Source organism: Chaetodon auriga, chromosome 10 (assembly GCF_051107435.1).
Source record: "Chaetodon auriga isolate fChaAug3 chromosome 10, fChaAug3.hap1, whole genome shotgun sequence".
NCBI classification, from domain to species: Eukaryota; Metazoa; Chordata; class Actinopteri; order Chaetodontiformes; family Chaetodontidae; genus Chaetodon; species Chaetodon auriga.
In genome coordinates, this window is record NC_135083.1 from 27,655,285 (window position 1) to 27,677,564 (window position 22,280).

General features: G+C 38.9%; 1 protein-coding gene across 5 annotated transcripts in view; it reads left to right on the top strand.

Annotated features, from left to right (window-relative positions):
• LOC143326775 (paired box protein Pax-7-like) overlaps positions 1 to 22,280 on the top strand; it is an 82,541-nt gene continuing 60,261 nt past the window's right edge. For 2 of the 5 annotated variants that reach the window (XM_076740653.1, XM_076740654.1), the window contains exons 1-4: positions 87 to 485; positions 1,170 to 1,405; positions 1,747 to 1,891; positions 2,000 to 2,128. In XM_076740653.1, the coding sequence (XP_076596768.1) occupies positions 401 to 485; positions 1,170 to 1,405; positions 1,747 to 1,891; positions 2,000 to 2,128 (595 nt within the window). In that variant the 5' untranslated portion in view covers positions 87 to 400. Of the gene's footprint in view, positions 486 to 1,169; positions 1,406 to 1,746; positions 1,892 to 1,999; positions 2,129 to 22,280 lie in introns of all 5 variants that reach the window. The other 3 variants (XM_076740652.1, XM_076740650.1, XM_076740651.1) reach the window with 3 other exon arrangements.

The following is a 22,280-nucleotide window of genomic DNA, read 5'->3' on the forward strand; positions in this document are numbered from 1 at the left end:
GCTCGCGAACCGTCCCCCCTTCTCGAGCACGCCTGGTCCAGACTTGTACCATCAAAGTAGTCCTTCGCACCGGTTAAATAAGCTCATGTCAGAGACACAGCAGTTCCATATTGTGAACACATGACCAGTGCGAGGACTCCCCGCGCTGCTCTGGTAGCTTGACTGCTTCGGGGTTTCGTTCTGATAATTCATCTTTTCTCCGCCAAACTCCGGATCTGTCCCACATTTCGGCCAGTGACCAACAAGTCTACGCGTGAACGGGACGTCTAGAAACTTGTCCGTTGTTTTTGGTTTAGTTTTGTTTTTGTAGCCTCTCTCTCTCTCTCTCTCTCTCTCTCTCTCTCTCTCTCTCTCTCTTTTGTTGTTTTTTTTTTTTTTGTTTTTTTGTTTAAATGCTACAATGTCGTCTTTGCCAGGAACGGTACCGCGGATGATGCGCCCGTCTCCGGGACAGAACTATCCCCGCACAGGATTCCCTCTGGAAGGTAGGCTTCAGAGGAGAAGCGGCCGGAGATCCGGCTTCACAGCAGCCTTGAGGGCCCTGTTTACTGGCAGACAGAAGCTTCTGAAATTTGAAAATAGAAAATAGAAATATGCTAGGCTAAACATTAGAGATTTTAGCTTCACACATGGCCATGGCCTTGGCTGTACATCAGTACTTTACTGATTTTTTATTTGCCATTATTTTTTTTTTCTCATTTCGAAAATGCCTTTCTTAGCTGACAAAAATTCTAATAAAATGTTACACGAGACTAAATATTAAAGGCCCTGCACTTGTGTGCGTCATCCTCAGGAAAACCAAGACAGAGTCTGTAACTAAAAATGTGGGATTTCTTCAAGTGTCCTGCGTCTGGAAATGTAAATCAAATAGCATCCAAAACAAAAAGGAGAAGCAGAGGATTACATCAATATTTGGAGAGCGTGATGGTGAATAAGTGAGACGGACAGAAGGGGCTCTTCACCTCCTCTTCAGGGTCGGATGGAAGTGTGAAGTGCCGTTAATGGCAATCTGTTAACGAAAAATGTCATTCGTTTCCACACTTGAGACATGGTCAGCTTTAGGAGTGAATAGCTTACACCACAGAAAAATGCTAGAGGAAACAACATTTACATTTCCTCTAACTGTGTCTTCTAGTGAAAAGCTGAGTGTGACCTTGTATCGTCCACAGTGTCCACTCCTCTGGGCCAGGGACGGGTCAACCAGCTTGGAGGGGTCTTCATTAACGGCCGACCGCTGCCCAATCACATCCGACACAAGATAGTGGAGATGGCCCATCACGGGATCCGGCCCTGCGTCATCTCCCGACAGCTGCGGGTCTCTCACGGCTGCGTCTCCAAGATCCTCTGCCGCTACCAGGAGACTGGCTCCATCCGGCCCGGAGCAATCGGAGGCAGCAAGCCCAGAGTGAGAGGAACTGCCAGAACTGCTGCTGCTGCTGTTAATAATAATAATAATAATAATAATAATAATAATAATAATAATAATAATAATACATTAAGCAACTGATATTCGTAGTTAGTGTATTTATTTACAGTCCGATGACAGTTCATATTTAATGCTGTTATATTGTTCTTTTCGATCCGCTTGACCAATAAACAAATAAAAATCCATAAAATTTAAAAACAAAACAAAACAAAACAAACAAACAAACAAACAAAAAACTTTTACTCCCCTGAACATTTCAGCAGCCTGCGCTCATCACTTGTGTCCTTGTTCCCCTGCGGGTCACGCTGTCCCACCTGCAGCAGGTGGCCACGCCGGATGTAGAGAAGCGGATAGAGGAGTACAAGCGGGACAACCCCGGCATGTTCAGCTGGGAGATCCGGGACAAGCTGCTGAAGGACGGGGTGTGTGACAGAAGCACAGTCCCTTCAGGTGAGGCCTCCTCTGGTAAGCCACATTTCATTACATTTTTCATTCTTCGCTCTGTCTTTATTATTATTATTATTATTATTATTATTATTATTATTATTACTGAAGCTGCCTTTCTGTTCGCAGTGAGTTCGATCAGCCGTGTACTTCGAGCTCGTTTTGGAAAAAAAGACGATGAAGACGAGTGTGATAAAAAAGATGAAGATGGAGAAAAGAAAACCAAACACAGCATCGACGGCATCCTCGGCGACAAAGGTAGGCGAGAGGAGGATACGGTAGGCTGATCAACAGTTTCAGCTGTTTTACCGTATGGACAGTTGCTGCTTGGGCTTCTGTCTACATGATGAATTGTTTACAAATTGGGCCTAAACAGGCGTTTAGTCGCTCCGGGTTTTCCTCCTTTAAGCTGTTGTGCCAGCAGACACAGGAGTCGCTTAATTATTTATGATGGGGAGCGCTGGAGCGGATCGCGCTCCTGTGGCGCTGCTTAAACGCTCCCTTGAAAGCAATGCTGACAGATGACCGACGTGCCAGTCAATATCAATTACAGGCGGTCTGACAGCCAGGGGCCAAGGGCCAGCGATCTGTCCGGCCTGTTCACGAGCTGCGTGTGGACGTCAACTTCACCCGAAAATCAAAAGCAGGTTTTGCGCTGGAGGCCCTGAAACAAACAGTTTAAAAACAAAACAGAAAAAGAAGCATGAATTCTTGTGATGACAGCGAAATGTATTTAGCTGATCAAATTTAATGCCGACTGGTAAAAAAAAAAGGACAAAAATCTCAAATGAAATGAAAACTTTCCACTCTTCCATTTTTAGTAAGATTTTCCTGACATTTTCCGACATAAATGCTTTTCAGGGATATGAGAGTATTTATTTAGCCTTAATAATTAAGACGGACTTTAAGTTAGGCCTACATTTAAGGGACATTCCTTTCAGATTACAATTAGAAAATGACGACATATAGGGCCTATTTAGCATTCAGCTGTTTATATATATTTTGAGATATTTTTTTACATTTTTTATAGATGTTTCACAGTTTTATATTTTGTATTCGCTTTTTATATTTTGTATTTGTTTCTTAAAGCTTGGTGCTGTTCTCACTCAAAGAGCAGAAGCTGTAAAATAACCTCTATACTGTTGTTTGTCTGGTGAGCCTATTTGATTGGAGCATTTTGATGCAATCGACTGTCCATTAATTAGACTTAAGGCCTGTAGCTCCCAGTGTTTCCTGACCACTGGTTTGACTGGTGACATTTTTTGTTCAAATGCTATCAGCTGTCCTCCTTTTCATGTTCTTCAAAAGATCAGCCGAGCTAGTGTCTTTCTGTCATCCGGGCCTGGCATTTAATAATTTGAAGACTTAGCCTATTACAGCTGGTAATGAAACCGATGTCTGTTGAATAGGCGTCTGTGTTGGAGAGGGGTGTAATAGCTGGAAGGCATGGTAAGAAATATATTTATCCCCTATCAGCCCTCACTCTCACAGTTCCAGGCGCATGCATTCTGTTGAAGGGCTTTAAAGCAGATTAAATTGAGCCTTTTATTTCTTTTCACTTTCATCTTTCAGTGGCTCACTTCATGGTGTGCAGCTCGCGGCGCAAATTCATGAGATTTTAAGGTTTCCTCTCGTGTTGTTTAGATTGTATTTTTAAATATTCATTTCATTTCACTTTTATGGGATTGTTTTTGGTGGCACGTTGGCAGAATCTCAGGCAAAGTCAGAGTGTATTTTAGCAGCAGTATTAGGCTGAATGAAAGAGGTGTGACAAGACAAGACAAACATGGATGAGTACTATTTACTGTCATTTTTAATCAGATAAGACACTGTTTTTCCACGTGATATGCTAGTACTATTACAGTAGGGCTTGGCAACATACCACAGCAAATTAATCAACTTTATTTCTATAAAACTGTTAAAAACCAGTTACAAACTGCTCTTCAGATACACATAAAAATCCAACACAAGAAAGTACATTAATTATTTAAATTTATTATTTTATTGTTATTTATTATTTAAAATGAAATCTTTACAATTAGCAAATTTATGCTTAGCTAATGGTCTGCTCTTAAATCTGCATTTTCTAACAGAACTGACATTTGCATATAAGAAATAACTCCATATACATTTATATTTTACAGTACATGTCTGTACTGCATATCATTATATATGACTGTAGATCATATTTTTAAAATATTCAGTTATGATAGATGTTAATGTTTGGATAATATAGAATGAAAAAACTTCTAAAATGTTCTACTAAATAGAAAAGAGAACTCTATGGGTACAGTACGGCTGTCCACAGTCTGTGATGAGCTTTCCATTAACAATGAGTAATGCAGTCTTTTCATCTGCAGTTTAAAGCAGCATTTAGTCAATATGCTGTTTTCCAATATGCACAACCTAGTATAGAAGAAAAAACAGTGGCAAATTTGGAATCCAGAATAAATGTGATGGAAAAAAAGAAATAAAGGTCGACAGTGAGAATGGAGAGAGTACTTCAAACAAATCCAGGGGAAGTGACGAGAAGGAGCTTTACAGAGGGCACAGGCAGTGGGAAGTTCTATTGCAGCTATTAATAACACTTTTCCCCCGGCACCCACACTTACTCCACTCCATCTGCACTTTCTCCCAGCTATTTTGCCGGGTTGAAATTGAGGGAGACCCAAATGTTGGCTGGAGATAACACAATCATCACAGCCTCGGTTCTGGGCTGTGCTTCAGTGTATTAAACTGGGATTAACCTCCCCTTTCTCCCCCACTGCCTCACACCAAAAATTCACATTTTTAAGGGACATATTAAAAAAAAAAAGTCAAGGGGACTGGAAGCTACTGCAACACAGAGGAATGGTATCAACAGTAATAATGGTAATTGTTGTGTTAAAATGCACTAATCTCTCATGATAATCAATTGATCACTGAATTTGTTTATCAAGTAAAAATCCCAAATGTTTCTTGATTCCATTTTTTGCTGTCTTACTCTCTTTAAACTAAACAGCTTTGGGTTTTTGGATTGTGGGTCAGTCCAAATGAGCAGTATGAAGTTGTTGCGCACAAAACTGCACATGGAGTTATGATTACTAAACAAATAATTCAAATATACATGATGAACCTATATGTAACATATTTTTTAACTGCAGCCCTAGTCTAGTCTCATGTGAGTCAAACAGCAGGAAGTAATTTAAATGTACAGTAAAGTTGCAGATTTGGAACATCTCTAAACAACCATAGAAAAATCTCAGAGATGAGCTAATATTTAGTTTGGTAGAGATTTATTTCAGAAACCAGCACAAATATGTCCTATTATCCATAACATCCGCACATTCATTAGAGTATTCCGTAAAAAAAAAAATGCCTGGAGTGGGTGATTTGGATAAAATCATTCCATTATTTTTTATTGCAACAACATAATATGTTGTCATATGAGTCAATTTTCTGTAACAAAAAAAAAAAAAAAAAAAAAGTGGCGATCTCAGAGGAAAAATATCTGACAAGTGAAGGAACATTGATGCAACACCCACATAAAAATTCAATGTTACCATGAATTAGTCCTGATGCAACCAGATATATTAAGGGACAGATTACTTGATATAAATGGTATAGAAAAATCAGTGATGAGAGACAAATTTGCTTCATTTTTGGTACATGTATTATCATATACCTGTAGTCCACACCCAAATGTTCACAATCTGACAGTTTGGTCACTTACAGTTATTCATTTATCTCGTAGTTTTGTTGTCATTGATAACATTCTTCCGACTAATAATTCTTCAGGATGACAACATCATAATTTGAAGTCTGCTCTTTCATCTGAAAAAAAAAATGCCACACCATGCAAAAACTAACTATTACTCATTTATAACTCTATCCAAATAATATTCATAATATCCAATTTACTTAACAAGTCTTCAGATAGACATGTGCTCGATATCAGCACGTTGAGGTTTAAGGTGATTGGGATTGCTCACTTTGGGGGGTATCACTCATAAGAAATGGCTTCTGTGAAATGATATGGATTTTGACTCTCCTATATATGTATTGTTTAAATTCAAAAGCAGTGCCATATGACATGGAGTCCACACAGAGATGTTCATGCACACAAGTATGCTGTCATTGGAGTATGGAAGTAGTGAGCATGATGAACATTCATGCTGCAGTGGACAGCAGCAACTGTGGTGGCATGCTGACCTGAGGACAGTGTTTGTGCACTGTGTGTGTGTCACACTTTTAGAGCAGACGAAGAAAAAGTATGTGCGGAAAGGAAGAAGCTGCTGGAGCAAAGTGAGCAGCTTAGAGGCTTTGCTCCTCTGCTGCTTTTGCTTATCAGAAACATTTGCGGTGACACTACCACAATGAGAGTTCATCATTTTAGCTTGTGCCAGCGCCGCTTTCAGGCTTGCTTGCCTATTAATTAAAGCCCATTTGCAGCATGAGGCATGACCTGTCTGGGCCTCTGTGCCCCCCCCAATACCATTGCTGTGTTTCTGTTTAGAGGTCTCTTCCACATGATGGGTGAAATAATTGTGTTCACTCAAACAACACTTTAAACAGCTAATCAGTTTAAATTTTCAAATGCCTAAAATTAAAATTAATATGATACTGCTTTATCAACATTGTCAACTTGTACTTAGTCAAGACACCAAATACATGTTTGATATAATTGAGCCTGAATGCTTCCAGTTGCAACTTATGACTGTTTGGAATATTTCATCACTTTAGGCCAAACTTCCTGTGCTAAGGTCACCCTCTCCTTATATAAACTGTAAGGGTTAATGGTTTGATCAGGCTGTTGAGGCTGGCAGGGACGGCATTAGAAGATCACACACTGATCCCTGTGAGGAAACTGGGTCACTGTGGCAGTGCAGAGGAACACAGTAAAGCAAAGTAATAGAAGACATCCACGGAAAATAAGAGAAATGAGAAAATAACATGAAGGACTAGTAACCTTACAGCAGAATGTTTTATTTGTTAAGATTTGTAATAAAATGATTTGAAAAACACCAAGAATTGAATAATGACACATTTAATAAGACCATCAATTAACAAGTCAGTGACTGTAAGAAATTATGGGGGTTTAAGAAGAAGTTTAAGTTTTAGCTTAAGATAGGTTTCAACTTCTTTATTATACAAAATGATCCATTACAGAAAAGCACATGTGAAGCTTTCACATGAGTAACACATTCCACACATTTACCACAGCTGCATGACCATTTCACATTTTTCATATGATCTATATTTTCACATATTTAACATGAAATTTTAATTTAAGACATCATGTGTAAACCTGGATTTCATACTATCACTAATTAAACATACTGTACATAATTATACCTTGTTCATATGTAATTCTACATGATACAAATAAATTATACATTCTAAAATTATACATCAATGTTTTCCAATATGTAGATGTATCATGAGTTGGCAAAAGAATGCAGTCACACCTAAAATAATCAACCTGATGTTCTGACATGAGGCCAAACTCTTTGGTCTCAGCCTCTGATTTTCAAAGTTTGCTCTGAATCATTGATTTGGACAATAGAAAGGCATAGAAAAATAATATGCTAAGATCAAATCATATTATATGATGATAGAATTCTGCTGAAAGCTGATTAATATTGATGGTAAATTAAAAGTCCACCAGAACATGTGATTTCTGAAAATTTCACATGTGAACTACAACAACAACAACAACTACTACTACTACTACTACTAACAACAACAACAATAATAATTCTTGTAACACTTTGAACTTCTCAGCAATGTCTTTGAGAAAACAAATATGTATAAAGGGGAGCTGCTGAACTAGGAGGGGGCTTTGAATAGGAGAATAGCAGCCCACTTCTCTGCCATGGAGTGTTCAGTAGCCATCCCTTAATCCTCCTTTCATTTTGCCGACAAATGCCAAGAATCTTGTCTGGTGACCCAATGGGAAGCTGATCAGCTAACAAAAGAGGAGCAGCACACAAAGAGCAAACAGGCAAAATAGGGTTGAGGGCAGTCAGAAGCCTCGGGCATCCCATTAACAGGCCATTTGCAAAGGATACACACAGGACAATGGAAAACAGAGCATTCACAACACATGGCACAAATTATATGGCAACAACAAATCAATAAAACGTCAATGCTTTGGTTGAAGCCCTCATGTGGAGAACTCCTAGTTATAATTTGATATAGATGCTATAAATGAGCAAGTTTTAAACAAAAACATTTAGTGGTCAAGCTTTGTTTCGGCACATAGAACTTTATTTCAAATTAGTGGAGATCTCAGAGTTTCCACACACACACTATACTGTATATTGAATATGAGCATTTCCATTTGATGCAGTCCTAAAATCATTCTGGGATTTTAATCCTTTTCAATAATTCACTCAGTGATTGTTTTCCTAAAAAATACAAGAAAAAATTTTAAGGGAAAAAAATCAAGGGTCTAAGAGGTTTACTTGCTATGTTATGTCAGGGAGACCTGCTTGAACCCAACTCATTTGGCTGTCCAGAAAAACATGGCTGAGAGCCTGCTACAGACATACAACTGAGAGAGGTTCTTCCTCTGCCTCGGCCCCCTCTCAGCGAGCTGCAGGATCAAACACGGCTGGCTTTAAAGACAAAATGGTTCTGCCCCAAAATGCTGCCCCGTTTTGTAAGACGCTGTCTTTCAGGTTTATTCTTTCATCTCAACAGAATTTATTTTTACACAAGAAACAAAAGTATCTGTCTCTTAAATTACTATAAAAGATCATCTGCATATTCTTCACATCTACGGAAGATTACATGTTGATTTGTGTTATCTTGCTGTCACTAGCTTTTCAGCATGACAACACAATATAGCTTTTGATCCCTGAAAAATAGAGAAGATGGCATTCAGAATAAAAAGAAAAATTGCTGATGAAATATAAATAAATAAGGCCATAGGCTAGACTATAGAAATACTGAGGTCACAAGTCCAAGTCCTGTGTTTTGTTGTTAGACTAAATATATAATATTAATTCCAAACATTGTGAAATTCACCTAGAAACAACTATATAATGTAAGTCGCTCCACATGGCTGCAACCCTAAAAACCAGATACAAATAAATACAGATAACCTGAAGCATGAAAAGAAATCATTTGCTTGCATGCCATAAAAATATCAGTGGTAGTAATTATTCTAATTTTTGAAAAAGGAAGCTGGATATTGTATTTTTAATCCTGTCATTAGCTGCTTTCTTTTGTTCAATTTAAGAAAAGAATTGGCCAGATATGACCATAAAGACGGTGTGAAAATAAAACTGAAGTGTGTATAACTGATTATTCATATTAGCAGTGAATGCAAAGATCCGGTGTTGGGGAAATGGCTGAAGGAATTATTTAGCAAGCTGCTAAATGCATCTCTAAAATCCTGTTTGAAATTTCCATACAGAGGTCTGTGTGCTTGGATCTATTAGTTGGCTTATTCATGGTTTTCTCCATCAATCCATGGAGGAAATCACATTCACCAAATGCAACCATCCAGTGTAATTGGTTAGAAAATGACCTTAAATATACAGAGATTATTGGGGCATAAAGGCCGGTAATTTTTGGTTGGTGGGGGGTGGTGCACAGTAAATGTTCACGCCCCTGAAAGGTATGAAAGTGGATTAATGGCCATTTCTCCATCACTGCATTAAAATCATTTTAGCCACATATTTAACATACTCTCAGGCCATGATGGGAACTGAGCATTGTTCAAACTGCATGCAGTATCTTGACTTGACTTGATCTTGACCAGATTTTTGGAAAGTCAGACAGTGTTTCTTCTGTCAGTAGCAATGTCTTATAGACTGCACCTTGCTCTTAATATCTTTGGTGCAGTTAAATATAATAAATATATTTGTCTAAATAACCAATCACAATCATAATTATGTCTGGTAGGATTTAATGAACCCCACAATCCATGTTCAACCTTTATCTCTCTCAGCCACACAGACTAATACCAAACAGATTGTAGGACTTTTTCTTTGATATTAACAGGGTACAGTTTCAAACAAAAAAAAAAAAAAATCACCTCTTTTGTCTCCAAAAGTGCTACTTTGAAACCAGTTGATCTGTGTACAAATAGTGTATAATTCTTACTCATCAAAACACCTTTAAATTAATTTCATTTATCAACACTGATTAATGTGATTTGCTCCATATTATACTTGTCAACATTGGGATTTGAAAATAAGGCAGCTTTTCTGGTAGAGCTTCTTGGGCTGCCCCGACACCCTCACCATTGTCCATATAGCCCTTACGTTTAGGCAAGGAATCCTAAAATGACTACTAGACAACCACTTGCTTCTAGTCATGCTATCAGAGCAACAAGGATTGAGTTAACTAGTTCCGACATTAAGTGACTACAGTTAGGTGGTCAGAATCAGATACCTGGTTGAAAGTGAAATGTTGCGAGAATCCCTGCATTATATAAATGAAAACACTAAATTAAGTACTCAATTTATTTATGTGTCACTTGAAGAATATGTACACACGGCTTACACGTTATGATTTAGTGTGAGTTTAAGAGACACTGCTGGTAAGAGAGACAATTGTTGGAGAGGGTGATTATGAAAATGAAGTCATTAGCCGTGTTTCCATCGAGGTGTTTTTATGTGCATTTTGAAATATTTGACAAGCTTGATGGAAACTACAGAATTTAAAAAAAACTTTTGTTTGTTGGAAAAGTGTGGATGTGCTAAATGGGAAACGGAAACAAGATTGCCAAACAAGTTCTGACATAGAAAACATAACTCACATGACTGATCAACTATTTCTGCTACAAAACCCAAAGAAGAAGGAGCTGATAGTCCCATAACATGCTGGTTGTACCAAGAGCAGACATGTGAAAACATGGCCAGTATGAGCTGAGATGAAAGAATAATTCCAACTTGTCCAAACAAAACAAATTCCTTCAGAATTCCTGTTTCCGGTTTCTAGCTTTCTTCTTCTTTTACTCTTCTTTCACTGTTTATATATATATATATATATATATATATATATATATGTGTGTGTGTGTGTGTGTGTGTGTGCGCGTAACTTCTGATGAACCTACTTTTTGCCGAGCCTAGTTTATTTGCTCCAAACCAATTTATGGAAACAACCCCTCTAATTTGCATCGTCTTTGTTCTTCCTTTTTTCCGACTTTCATTTAAAATTCGCCAGTGGGGGACCATCTTTTTGTGCCTCTTGGGGAACTTATGCTTGGCAGATTTGTTACTTTTCCCTCCTAAAATCTGTGAGGTATATTTTACAAAAAACATGACATTGAGTGACATTGCTCTTCATTGAGTAAGCCTCCTCCCATTTGGTGAGATACTTGCACAAACTTTTAGCCTTACTGGCAGGTACTCTCTCTCATGTTCATCCTTCTTCTTCTTCTTCTTCTTCTTCTTCTTGTTTTATTCGCGGGGGCTGTTTGATTGATTCACCTCTTGTCACTAGATGTTAGAGCTAATGTTCTACATGCTGCATTAAGCTGTACTGATGGGACATTTAGCAAAGATGTCAAATAGGTGCATGATCTGTTTTGCTAGTTGCAATGATGGTCCTGGAACAATATTAATTATTGATGTTGTAGGAACAACACCAACATGGCGATATCAAATACACCTCAAATAGGCAGCATTGTTTATCAGTTTTAGGCCTGTTCGGGTAGGTATAGATGATGAGTATGTGCATAGAAAGCAACCTGTATGTCTGCTTTCTGACGTGGTCTGCTGATACACAAACTGTTGAAAAGGAAAAGGAAAAGGGGCGAAATCTTTTCAAAAATGGACTAGCAGTCCTGTTTTGTGCCTGCATTTACCATTGAAGCAGTTGAAGTTTATTAAAGAGAAGGAAACATGAACCAAACGCTTGAGGCAAGTAGGCTGACAGTTTATAAAGTGGCGGCCATTGTGGCCTGAAGGCAGATGCATGAATACCTTTGAATAGACTCCCTCAAAGTGACACGATTGAGCTAGACAACAGCAAAACGCTGAATGGAAAGCTTCTCTGTGCTGCTGAGCTCATCGGCATTTCTAATGTTCCTGCTTTGAATGAATGTACATCTGCAGTGGGAGGGTTTGTTGTAGTCCACTCACTCTACTTTTTTGCTGCTGTTTGGGTGGAAGGAAAACCCTTGTGCAACTCCAAGCAGCAGGTGTCTTCATACTATTACTTCTGTAGTACAAATTGTACATATGCAAAGTATAGCATAACATTTCCTGATTTCAATTCATTTGATGAAGGAATAATGTGAAGGAGAGACAAAATGTGTCACTGGGAGAACAGATGAACTCCTGAAAGGCTACATATATACTCTTCTCGCTGAAAGTGAAACATTACAACATTGAAACATTCCAGAATTTGAACAAGATAAAAAATTTTTGTGGAAAAACCATATCAGACACAAATTATTGTTCAAGCCTAGAGGAGGTTTAAAGTGGTATTTACATCAGTAGTTATTGTTGTTTTTTAATTCAAATTAGACACAAACATCTGTTAGTTAGCTGTTCAGATCAATATGACACTCATCTGTTAACATGAAGAAACAATAGCTCAAAGTCCACTCTCTAGCATTTTCTGGACCTTTCGACCACATCACTCTAGTCAGTGGACCTTGAGTTAAGATTATTTTGTCAAACTAGATAGATAGATAGATAGATAGATAGATAGATAGATAGATAGATAGATAGATACTTTATTCATTCCCAAGGGAAATTCACAAATTCCAGCATATTCCACAAATTTAAAGTAAAGGGCATGCAATAAATAATCCAAAAGCACAGCAAGCAAATAATTAAAAGTTAAAAGAAAAAATGTCCAAACGACTAGTTCCAAGGTCAGGAATAAATGGACAAAAATATCTCTGCCTCGCCAGAGGTGGTTGGACGGTGACAAAGCAATGAGATAACCCTGTAGTAAGCTTATTATGATGAGTTGATGCTACGAGTGTGCCAGAGGGGAGCTGCTTGTTTTATTCATCAATTTTCTTGATATTCTGTCAATATCTGTGGTCAGATTGGGCTGAGATGTTGTTGTGTGAGATGTGATTGACTAAGAACAAAAGGAAACTGCATAGGCAGATACATATAAGAACTGCTAATTGAAACTTGGACATCAGCATCTCCACCCAAAGATGACACTCCAGGGAAGGACATGGGTTCATTTTAAGAAAAGGCTTTCTCCTCTGGGGACCATGCTAGTCATCTAGCTTTTGCATTGACATGACATATCTTGTCCGATATCAAAGTGACCTTTATGTAGAAAAGGACAGCTTGGCCTGATGAGAGGTCAGTGCCCAAAATGGACAGGCTTCATCCTCCTTGGGGCATGAATTTGCTCAGTAAATTCCATGACAGTCTACTCAATAGATTTTGGCATTTCGTCTGTTGAAATGTTGCCCTGTTGGTTATGCTAGAAAGGTCAGGGGGTTGTCAGCACATTCAGAGGAAATGTAGGACAGAGCCACTGACTAATCTCCACTTTACTTAGTGTAGTGTGGGTCGAGATAACTGAGAAGCTGACAGCAAAAATGGCTGACAGTGAATATTTGTGGAATTGTCTGCATTTGGATCAACAGGCCAAACATGTCAGTGTGATGGGTGCTTGCAGATATTTCTTGCCATCAAACCCACTTTCTTCTGGTAACTTAGGCCCTGTTTACACGACAACACAGGTGAAATGACAAAATATTTTATTCGATGCGCCTTTCGTTTAGACGGCAACGCCGTTTTTGGGGCTTAAAAAGTGAAACCCCCCTCCAGAGTGGAAATCTTAAAAATGCTCCACCGTTGCATTCCCATCTAAAGGGTAAAAACGCAAAAGTGTGCTCCGATCTGCCAGAGCCTGTCCCTTACATTATCTGGATCTGCTCACGTCGCGTATGCGTTTATGTCACAGGCTTGCGTATGCATGCAGATTTCCCCCCAAAAATGCTTGTATAAACGCAGAATAAAACGTGAGAAAGCAACGCCACTTTTGTGTTTTCTGTTCAGATCATTTCCGTGTAAACGTAGCCTTAATTAATTTTTTTTTTTTTTTTGCCCAGAGTCAAACAGCATCAACAAGCAGAGTTGATGGAACCACTTACAAGCAGAGTTTGGTTCATTCAGTAGAATACGTCTCTGATCTTGACTGTGAGCCCATTTTTAGATCATAAGGTCTTCATGACTTACATTTTACTTGCGCTCCTACAGTGGCAGTTACTGTAAATGCTGTTAAAGTTTCAGATTACATTTTAGTTACAACTTGTGAAAGCTGCTGTGAGAGTGATGGTCAGTGCAGAGTGCAGCCATTTTGTGGCAGCCAGCTGTGAGAATAAGTACTCAGCTTCAGATATTAGGGTTTGTCTTACACTTGAAACTACTTCGCTGATTTAAACATGCACAGACTCTGGGCAACTACACCCACCCATCCCATTTCCAAACTTCAATCCACAACTATGTCTGAAAAAGCTCCTAACTACGAGATTAAATATACCTCACATGTTGCTAGGAGTCACATACACTAGGCCAGAGGTTTGACCAGCTGTTTTCAAATAAATGCCATTATAAATGGCCCATAGATAAAAAGAAGTAGAATTTTAAGTCTAATAACCAACTTTTTGGGACAAATGACATTAAAGTGGTTATTTCGCTTAAATGCCTTGGATGCTTTTAATTCATACAGTATATTCCAAAAGCCACTACTGTTACTGAACCTGCAGACTTTTGTGGCTGAAATGGTCAGCAAACCACAATTTAAATGATAAGTGTCTTGATGATAGTCTATATTTTTCTCAATGAATCTCATGTGCAAAGCCAAACCAGCAGTGAATGCACTGTATCTACTAACATGTATTGTGTGTCCAAAGCCTGATAGACGTATCCTCTTCTGCTGTGCCATAGAGCTCCACTGTTGTTGAAAAACAATTAAAATCACATCAATGAGTCACACTGTTGCACTGTGTGACATGTTCCTTTATCACCATAAACACACACTATAGTTTATTTTGACTTAGTCTCATCTCACATACACCATCCTCTTTGAAGCACCAAATGTGGATTCATCCGCTGCTGAAAATAATACCCACCAAATGCACTATTTCCTTCTCTTTGAGGAACCTTTGATAAAAAAAAACTACATTGAACAACTGCTTTAGGAAATTGGTGAGCCTTTTTTTCTTCCTTTACATTGGTGAGACTGGTTTATGACCATATAATGCACAGTGCATGACACACATATGAGAGGCCCTGGAAAGGCTCGGGTGACATCAGCAGAATTTTTTCCCTCTGGAGTGACAAGCAGCAGATGAAAAGCTTACCTATCCCTCCATCTCCTACAAACACATCAGAGTGCATTTCAAGGCTTTTTAACCAGAATCTGTAAAGAGAGTCAACAAGCACAAATCACTTCATTTTCTTTGCACTGCTCTGATTGTTAATCTACTTTCTTTCAAAATAAGATTATTCTATTGCTCTTTAAAACTTTCTGCAATTGCTTTCTTTAAGCCTGCAGCTGTCCACTGAGGGCTTTGCTGTGTCGAGTATATCTTAAGAGTGCCTCTTATTATTATATTTGCTCCCAGCTCTAATCTTTATCAGTGTTTATATTGACAGTCGGCAATTTTTGTTTATGGCTATTTTTTATCTACTAAATAAAGACACATGCATGCCAGCGCCTGGGGAGGAAAGAAGATAAAGACTTTGCATTAATAGCAGTTTGCTAAGACATAATGCCCTGATAAAGCCAGCATCTTTGTGTGGGCCGGATTGAGTTGAGTGCCAGTTTTTTGTAACGTTTACTGTGAGCACATAGCTTGTCTGTAATAACTCCTATAGCTTTCTGTGAGACCATACGTTTATAACTGCAGTCAAGTATTTTTTCATAGTGAAACAACAAAAGTTGGGATTTTTTTCAGCACAGAGAGTGTATGGAGTTCCTAATTTTTTTGGCAAATATGTTACTCATCATTATAAAACTGCCTACGTTGCACACACTCCACTTCTGCTGCTTACTATACACTTTTGCTGCATTTGTTGTGACTAAATACCATTGTGTTGGAGCTGTATTGGAACAAAGGCAGGAACAATGCTGAACTGTGTGAATGGGAGTGTGTGCAGAGGCAGCAGTGGCAGCACAGCGCTGGTCTCGGCTGCAGCTCAGTTTTGCCCACTTGGGCTTGAATTTGAGGCCTTTGTTGACAGAGCGGTTCCTGGTGCCAACTGGCAGATTTTATTTTACTTTCCTTTGTGTTTTTTGAATAATTTTTAAAACTTTGGCTTCAGCCTCAATTAGTTGAGTGTTCAGACCCTCAATTCAAGGCTCTGTATTGTTGGTACATGCATAAAATCTGCAAGTCAAATGAAAATATGTCATTGCAGCAAAAATTTAATGAACCTGTGGCTGATACAGTAAGCTGTGATACACATTTCTATTGAACAAAAACCTTCAGGCGCCCTGAGAGCTGTTTATCTATAGAAGACATTTTGTAGAGTTGGTATGAATTAAGTTAAATTCCCATTTCAATAGGTGACATAAATATTCTTAAACGCCTGATTTGCATTGGCAGACACACAATGTATTCATACAAATAAACATATATAGGTTTAGAGAAACACATAACTGTAATAGGTGCAATTATGTTGAAAAATGACGACTTTCATTCAATCTTGCTGATATTTTTAAATACTATGAAACTTTAATATGCAGCAATACCTAAAAAAAGAAACAAACAACAACAACAAAAAAAATCATTCATGTTCCAACAACCTCCCCTGTCTATTTGTTCCATGTCATGCCTCTGCAACATTTGACCTCTTTAATTCCTAAATATGCAGGCGGCACTTTGCTCCACTGCTCAGCTTTAGTGACTCAGTCTGGAAGTGTTTACTGAAGTCCTGCAGAGTGCAACAGGGCTTTCATGGCCTGTGGCCCCCTGCGGTGCTGCCTCTATTGGCCCTGAAAGGCCCTGGGAGGCTCCCAGGCCTCTGTTGTTTAAGGTGAGCCCACTTTGTCATTGAGGCAGCTGAGCAGAAAGAGGCATCCAAAGAGCCTTCGGAGCCAAGACAAGACGACTAAAAGAGCCACAGGCAGGAGCTCTTTACTCTGTCTGAGTCCTGTGTCCTAGAAATGATCTTTATATACTGTACAACTAATTAGCAACAGCAAATATGAAGGAATGTATTATCAAATAATGGAATTTTGTTTGACTTTCACATGACAGTCATGCATACACTTATCCATGTTATAAAGTACGTGAGAATATAGCCCTGATTCCAAAAACAGTGGAGATATGTGTGAAATGTCATTTAAAACAGAATGCCATCATTTGCAAATGGCAAAGTTTCACAAACTGTTCCTGAAACCATGTACTTATATCCTATCCTCCAGTCATGTGTTCACAAAGTGGTGAATCTCTCTCCATCTTTGCTTCTGAACAACTGAGCCTTTCCAGGAGGTCCCTTTCATACTGAATCATGATACTATCATCTGTTACAATGAACCTGTTTACCTGTGGAATGTTCCAAACAGGTGTTTTTCGAGCATTCCACATCTTTCCCAGTCTTAAGTTGCTCCTGTCCCAACTTGTTTGAAATGTGTTGCTGCATCAAATTCAGAATAAGCAGATATTTACAAAACTCAATGAAGCTGATGAGGAAAAACATTAAACATACTTTCTTTTTTCAGTCTTTGGACTGTTTTCAATTGAGTATATGTCAGAAAGAATTACCAAGTTATCACATTCTGTTTTAGTTATGTTTTACAGTGACCCAACTTTTGTGGAATCAGGGTTGTACATGACTGACACAGAGGTACTGAAGGCAGCACAGTTTTCTGTGCTTCCAAGCCATCTGCTTAAAATTACTTCTATACTACTTATTTGAAACTATATATTATTAATTAATATATCTGCAAAGTCACAAAATGCAAAGTCATAAAATGTTGAATACACATATATGTCACATGTTTATTGTCAATATATTTCTTTCTGAAAGTGAATACTCTGAACTCAAGATAACCACACGCAGTACAAAAACCCATCAGTGGTCCTGTTTTTTTGTACATCCATCCACCTCCTCCCTATGACTTCTGTGAGGTGCAAAACTTCAGAGATTGGAAAAAAATTATGCCAGTGAACATAACTGAGGCAACCATTATGTTTCCTCCAACATGTTTTATGGCAATAATACGGTGTGGTTAAATAAACTAAAAGTTGATGGGGGTGATACAGGAACTTAGTTTTCAGTTTATTTACCATCATCACCAGGAGAGAGGGTTGCTACTTTGCTATTTGTGTGGTCGATCTGTGTAATGGACAAATGAAGATAAAACTGATTTCCACCTTCTCATCTGACTCTGGTGTCTGTCAGGAAACAATCACATTTCCCCAAATGCTGGAGAGGTCTTTGGTTGGCCATGAGAATGCTGTTCTACAGAACCAGTTCTACCATTTTTATTTTGATACAGATGTTAATTTAATTAAATTTTCTATTTTTTGTTTTTTTTTGTGTGTGGTGTGGCATGTTGATGAGCTCTGGACAACAAAATTGACCTAACAGTGAAGGGAAGTTGAAAGGAAGTGTGTATTAGCAAGTCATGGTGTGAAAACGTAAGTGTCGGCAGTGAGGAGAGCAGGCAGGTGGGTTAAATCCTGCCCTAAGGCTGAGCAGATAGTGGAGAAAGATTCTTATCAGAGACAGCACACTAGAAAAGATTTTCTCCTTCTTTTATCTCTCATGCACACAAATACGACAGCTGTGGACAAAACTGGAGTGTCAACAGGCCATTTTGTGAGAAGGGCTTGGTTTTGCACTAATAAATTCATCAACTGTTGAGCCAGTGTAGTCTGTTCGACTGGTCAGAGCCTATGGAGCAAAACTGAAAGCAGATCCTGGGTGTAATTATACTGGAACTAATATGATTTTCAAAATGACCCATAATTAGTTTCATGCTGCTCTCCAGAGCTCATTCAGTCTTTGTCCCCACGTCTTGGTCAAAGTGGGGAACAGTATTGTCAGTATTCTCCACCCAAACCCACAGTTTACAGTCTCAATGACTGTCACTCAGTACAGGACTTGTGCCATCTGTCTGCTGAGCAGTTTGATGAACAAAGGCTTTAGGACCCCTGTCCTCTCCTCTAAAATTAAATCATTCAAACAATCTTGTCTGTTCCTGCAAAAACACAAAACACCTCAGTCAGTTTCAGTCAGTTTGGTCATAGAAGGGATGAGTTCTTGGCACACTTAGCTGTATCAACCAGTTGGTATGTACACACACACAAACACACACACACACACACATCTCCCCAAGCAAATACACAGCACAATAGCTAAATCTACTAAATATCTACCCTCCAAAGGATGTATTTCATAATGCAAATTTCACCAAGGCTTCTGCAATATTGACTTACACACTGTATGTTTGAACTGAGAGACTGCCACCAGTGCTAACCAATTTTCTGCATTTGCTTTCTATACTGTTAGAATGATCCCAGTGGATTTAGTACTAACAGACATCTATAATCACAATCAAACAAAGACACTCACAAGTTCAACATTAGGCTGATTCTTCAACACAGGAAAAGTCAAATAAAAGCGACATTTGAAAGCTGTAGGCTCAGAGGGACTGCACACGCTCTGATCTTGAAAAACATAATTGGTTATTAATTTGGTGATAAACCACTCTCCAAAGAACAGGGAAATCAAATTACAGCTATCATTAAGTAATCAGAATGTCCCATTTTACTGTAACAATGAATAAATGGCTTTGGACCACAATTGTTTAATTAGATTTGTTTTTTTTGTTTTTTTTTGGAGGAACACAGTGTGTGTGTGTGTGTGTGTGTGTGTGTGTGTGTGTGTGTGTGTATTTGATGTTGCTGTGCACTGCCAGTGATAAGATAAAAAATAAAGCATGGATGTGTTTCTATACTAATCATATTCAGTCTGTAGCAAAACCAGACTGTTGTGTAAAACTGAAGTGTACAGCTTGTTTTAATACTGCAGCACATTTGCAAACCCTGTGTGTGTGTGTGCGTGTGTGTGTGTGTGTGTGTGTGTGTAAGGAGCTGCACCGTGCTCCCATTTTCCTGATAAGACATAGCATGCCAATTGAAGGATCTGGTGGAGACAAAGATGAAGTCCAGGTTTAGACACTCTATCGGCTCTAGACGTCTGTCTCATTACCATAATCTCTGCTTTCCATTATCAGCTGGAGAGAGGAGCTGACCCTCTTGATCCACCGGTCCGTCAAACTTTATTCTCCTTCATCTGTAGGATCCTTATTGTGCTTCCATCCGAGTGTGTAGCTGCTGCAAGCATGTAATAGCAAACCGTCAGTGCTGTTGAGGTTGTCACTGCTAGCGATACTGCGCCTTGACGTGCACTTTCATTTACATGTTTCGCTTCGATCCCAGCTTTGTTTTCAAATCCTCTCTCAGGTGACCCAGTGTTTAAAAAGTCTCTACTCTGGCAAGACAAACTTAAAATCAAAACACATATTATTCCAGTACAAATGAAATTTTATTGCCAAACACAGGGACATATAGGGTGCCTCATGCCAATTTTAGTGCCTTTAGTTTTTTTTATTAGCATTATTTATTTATTTAGTTTGTACATAGAAAGTAGTTCTGCTAAAAAAGATGTTCACAATGAGGAGTATTCAGAGTAACAGGAACTGAAATGTGTCTCTGGAAAGACAGAGACACAGAGTGCAACAATCTAAATCTCATGCTCCATCATTGTATGGACGGGGGGCAGATACCACAAGAGGAAAAGGTTGCCACACTGAGTTGATGCTCTGAAAATGCGTCCAATGCTTCACACCACAAAGGTAGGGAACACATGATAAAGTAAATGCTGTATGCTGTATATGATGAATCATGTATGATCTGTTGCCCCCCTCAATAAAGGACAGACTGACACAGCTCTCTTCCATTTAGGAGGCCAGGCCACTGGTTCAAGAGACCTATTGGGACTTTCAAATGCATGCAAATCACTTAGAATCACTACTCTAAAATATGAAACAGAGGGAATTTGTAGATCTCAAGACAAGGGAACTAAATAGAAATAAACTGTCTAACCTGCCCATGTGAATGGGCACATGGGCATATGAAGAGGCATCTGAAAGATGGAGTGGCAGAACATAGATATGCTGTAAGAACCACTAATGGAGATTACCACATGACTTTGTGGAGCAGTCTATCAGAGATGGTGATCATCTTAATAAATGACTTCAGAGAGAGACTTAGTGGATGCTTAACTGCTTTGGTGTATCCAGTTCTTGATGAGGAAATAGATTGCAGACACTGGCTTTTTGTCAACTGGCTTAGTATTTTCACTGTTGTTGATAACTGTTACTGATCACTGACTCCTTTTCCACATAGTTCACTTGAGGTATGTTTACGGTGCTGGTGTAGTTTGGCCTCCTGACTATGAATTTTCTAAATAAGGAATCATGGCATTTCACTGATGTTGACTTCTCTTTGCAGCCACGCCCTGAGGAAGACTCAGTGTGGTTCAAAACCAATCTGCGTTTTCTTTCTGTGAAATATTTTTTACTGAGGTATGCACTTACTGATGAAGGCTTTTAAACTACATCTTTGACTTGGTGCTAGTCTGTCTGAAGTTAGCCTATGGCTCCCTGTTTTCTACAACAGTAATTTTCTTTGGTGGTAGAGATGCTGCTGAGAATATTCTATCAATATGTATATGAGAACTTGCAAAGTTCTGCATATGTTAGATGCACACACTGTCTGCCCCCTGTACTGGGAATGTGTTGACTGCTAACATCACTCCTAAAACTCCTAAAAAAGAAAGCTAAGGTTCCTGGTTTGGAAGAAGTTGATTCAAAAGAAAAGAATATAGGCAATAAAAAATAACAAGCCTAACAGCAATTTTTCTCAGCCAGGCCAAATCCACGTGTGGGGCTGATGGAAACAGAGTGGAAGAGTCAGAGACTGAAAATACTGTGAGGCGGGGTAGCTGTTTTTTCAAACACATCCCTCCCTTCCTCCCACCTCTGCTCCTCTCCTCCCCTAAATCCAAAAGCGTGTGGAAGGAAAACAAATAGAGTCCATCCCATCGCAGCAGCACCCGGAGGACTCAGAGGTGCCTTTTGGAGAGTGATCCCAGCCCACTGCAGCAGCCTCAAGTGTTGTCATGCTGAGTTAGTGCCAAATTGCTTTGCAGAAACTCCCCCCACCCCTACCACCACTACTACCAACCTACTAGCGACAAACAAGACATTTTTTGTATATGGAAACTTTCTTTAAAGATTTGCATGTGTAGAAATATAGTTGTTTTTTACCTTGGCTTTTAGGAAAACAAATCTTTGCAGGCACTAACTAGTGAAATAATTGATTTAATTAATGCAGCAGCATGTCCTGTGGCCGCATGTAATCCGTTGAGAATTCACCCGCAGGAGCTTTCAAGGGGGGCATCTAGGGGGA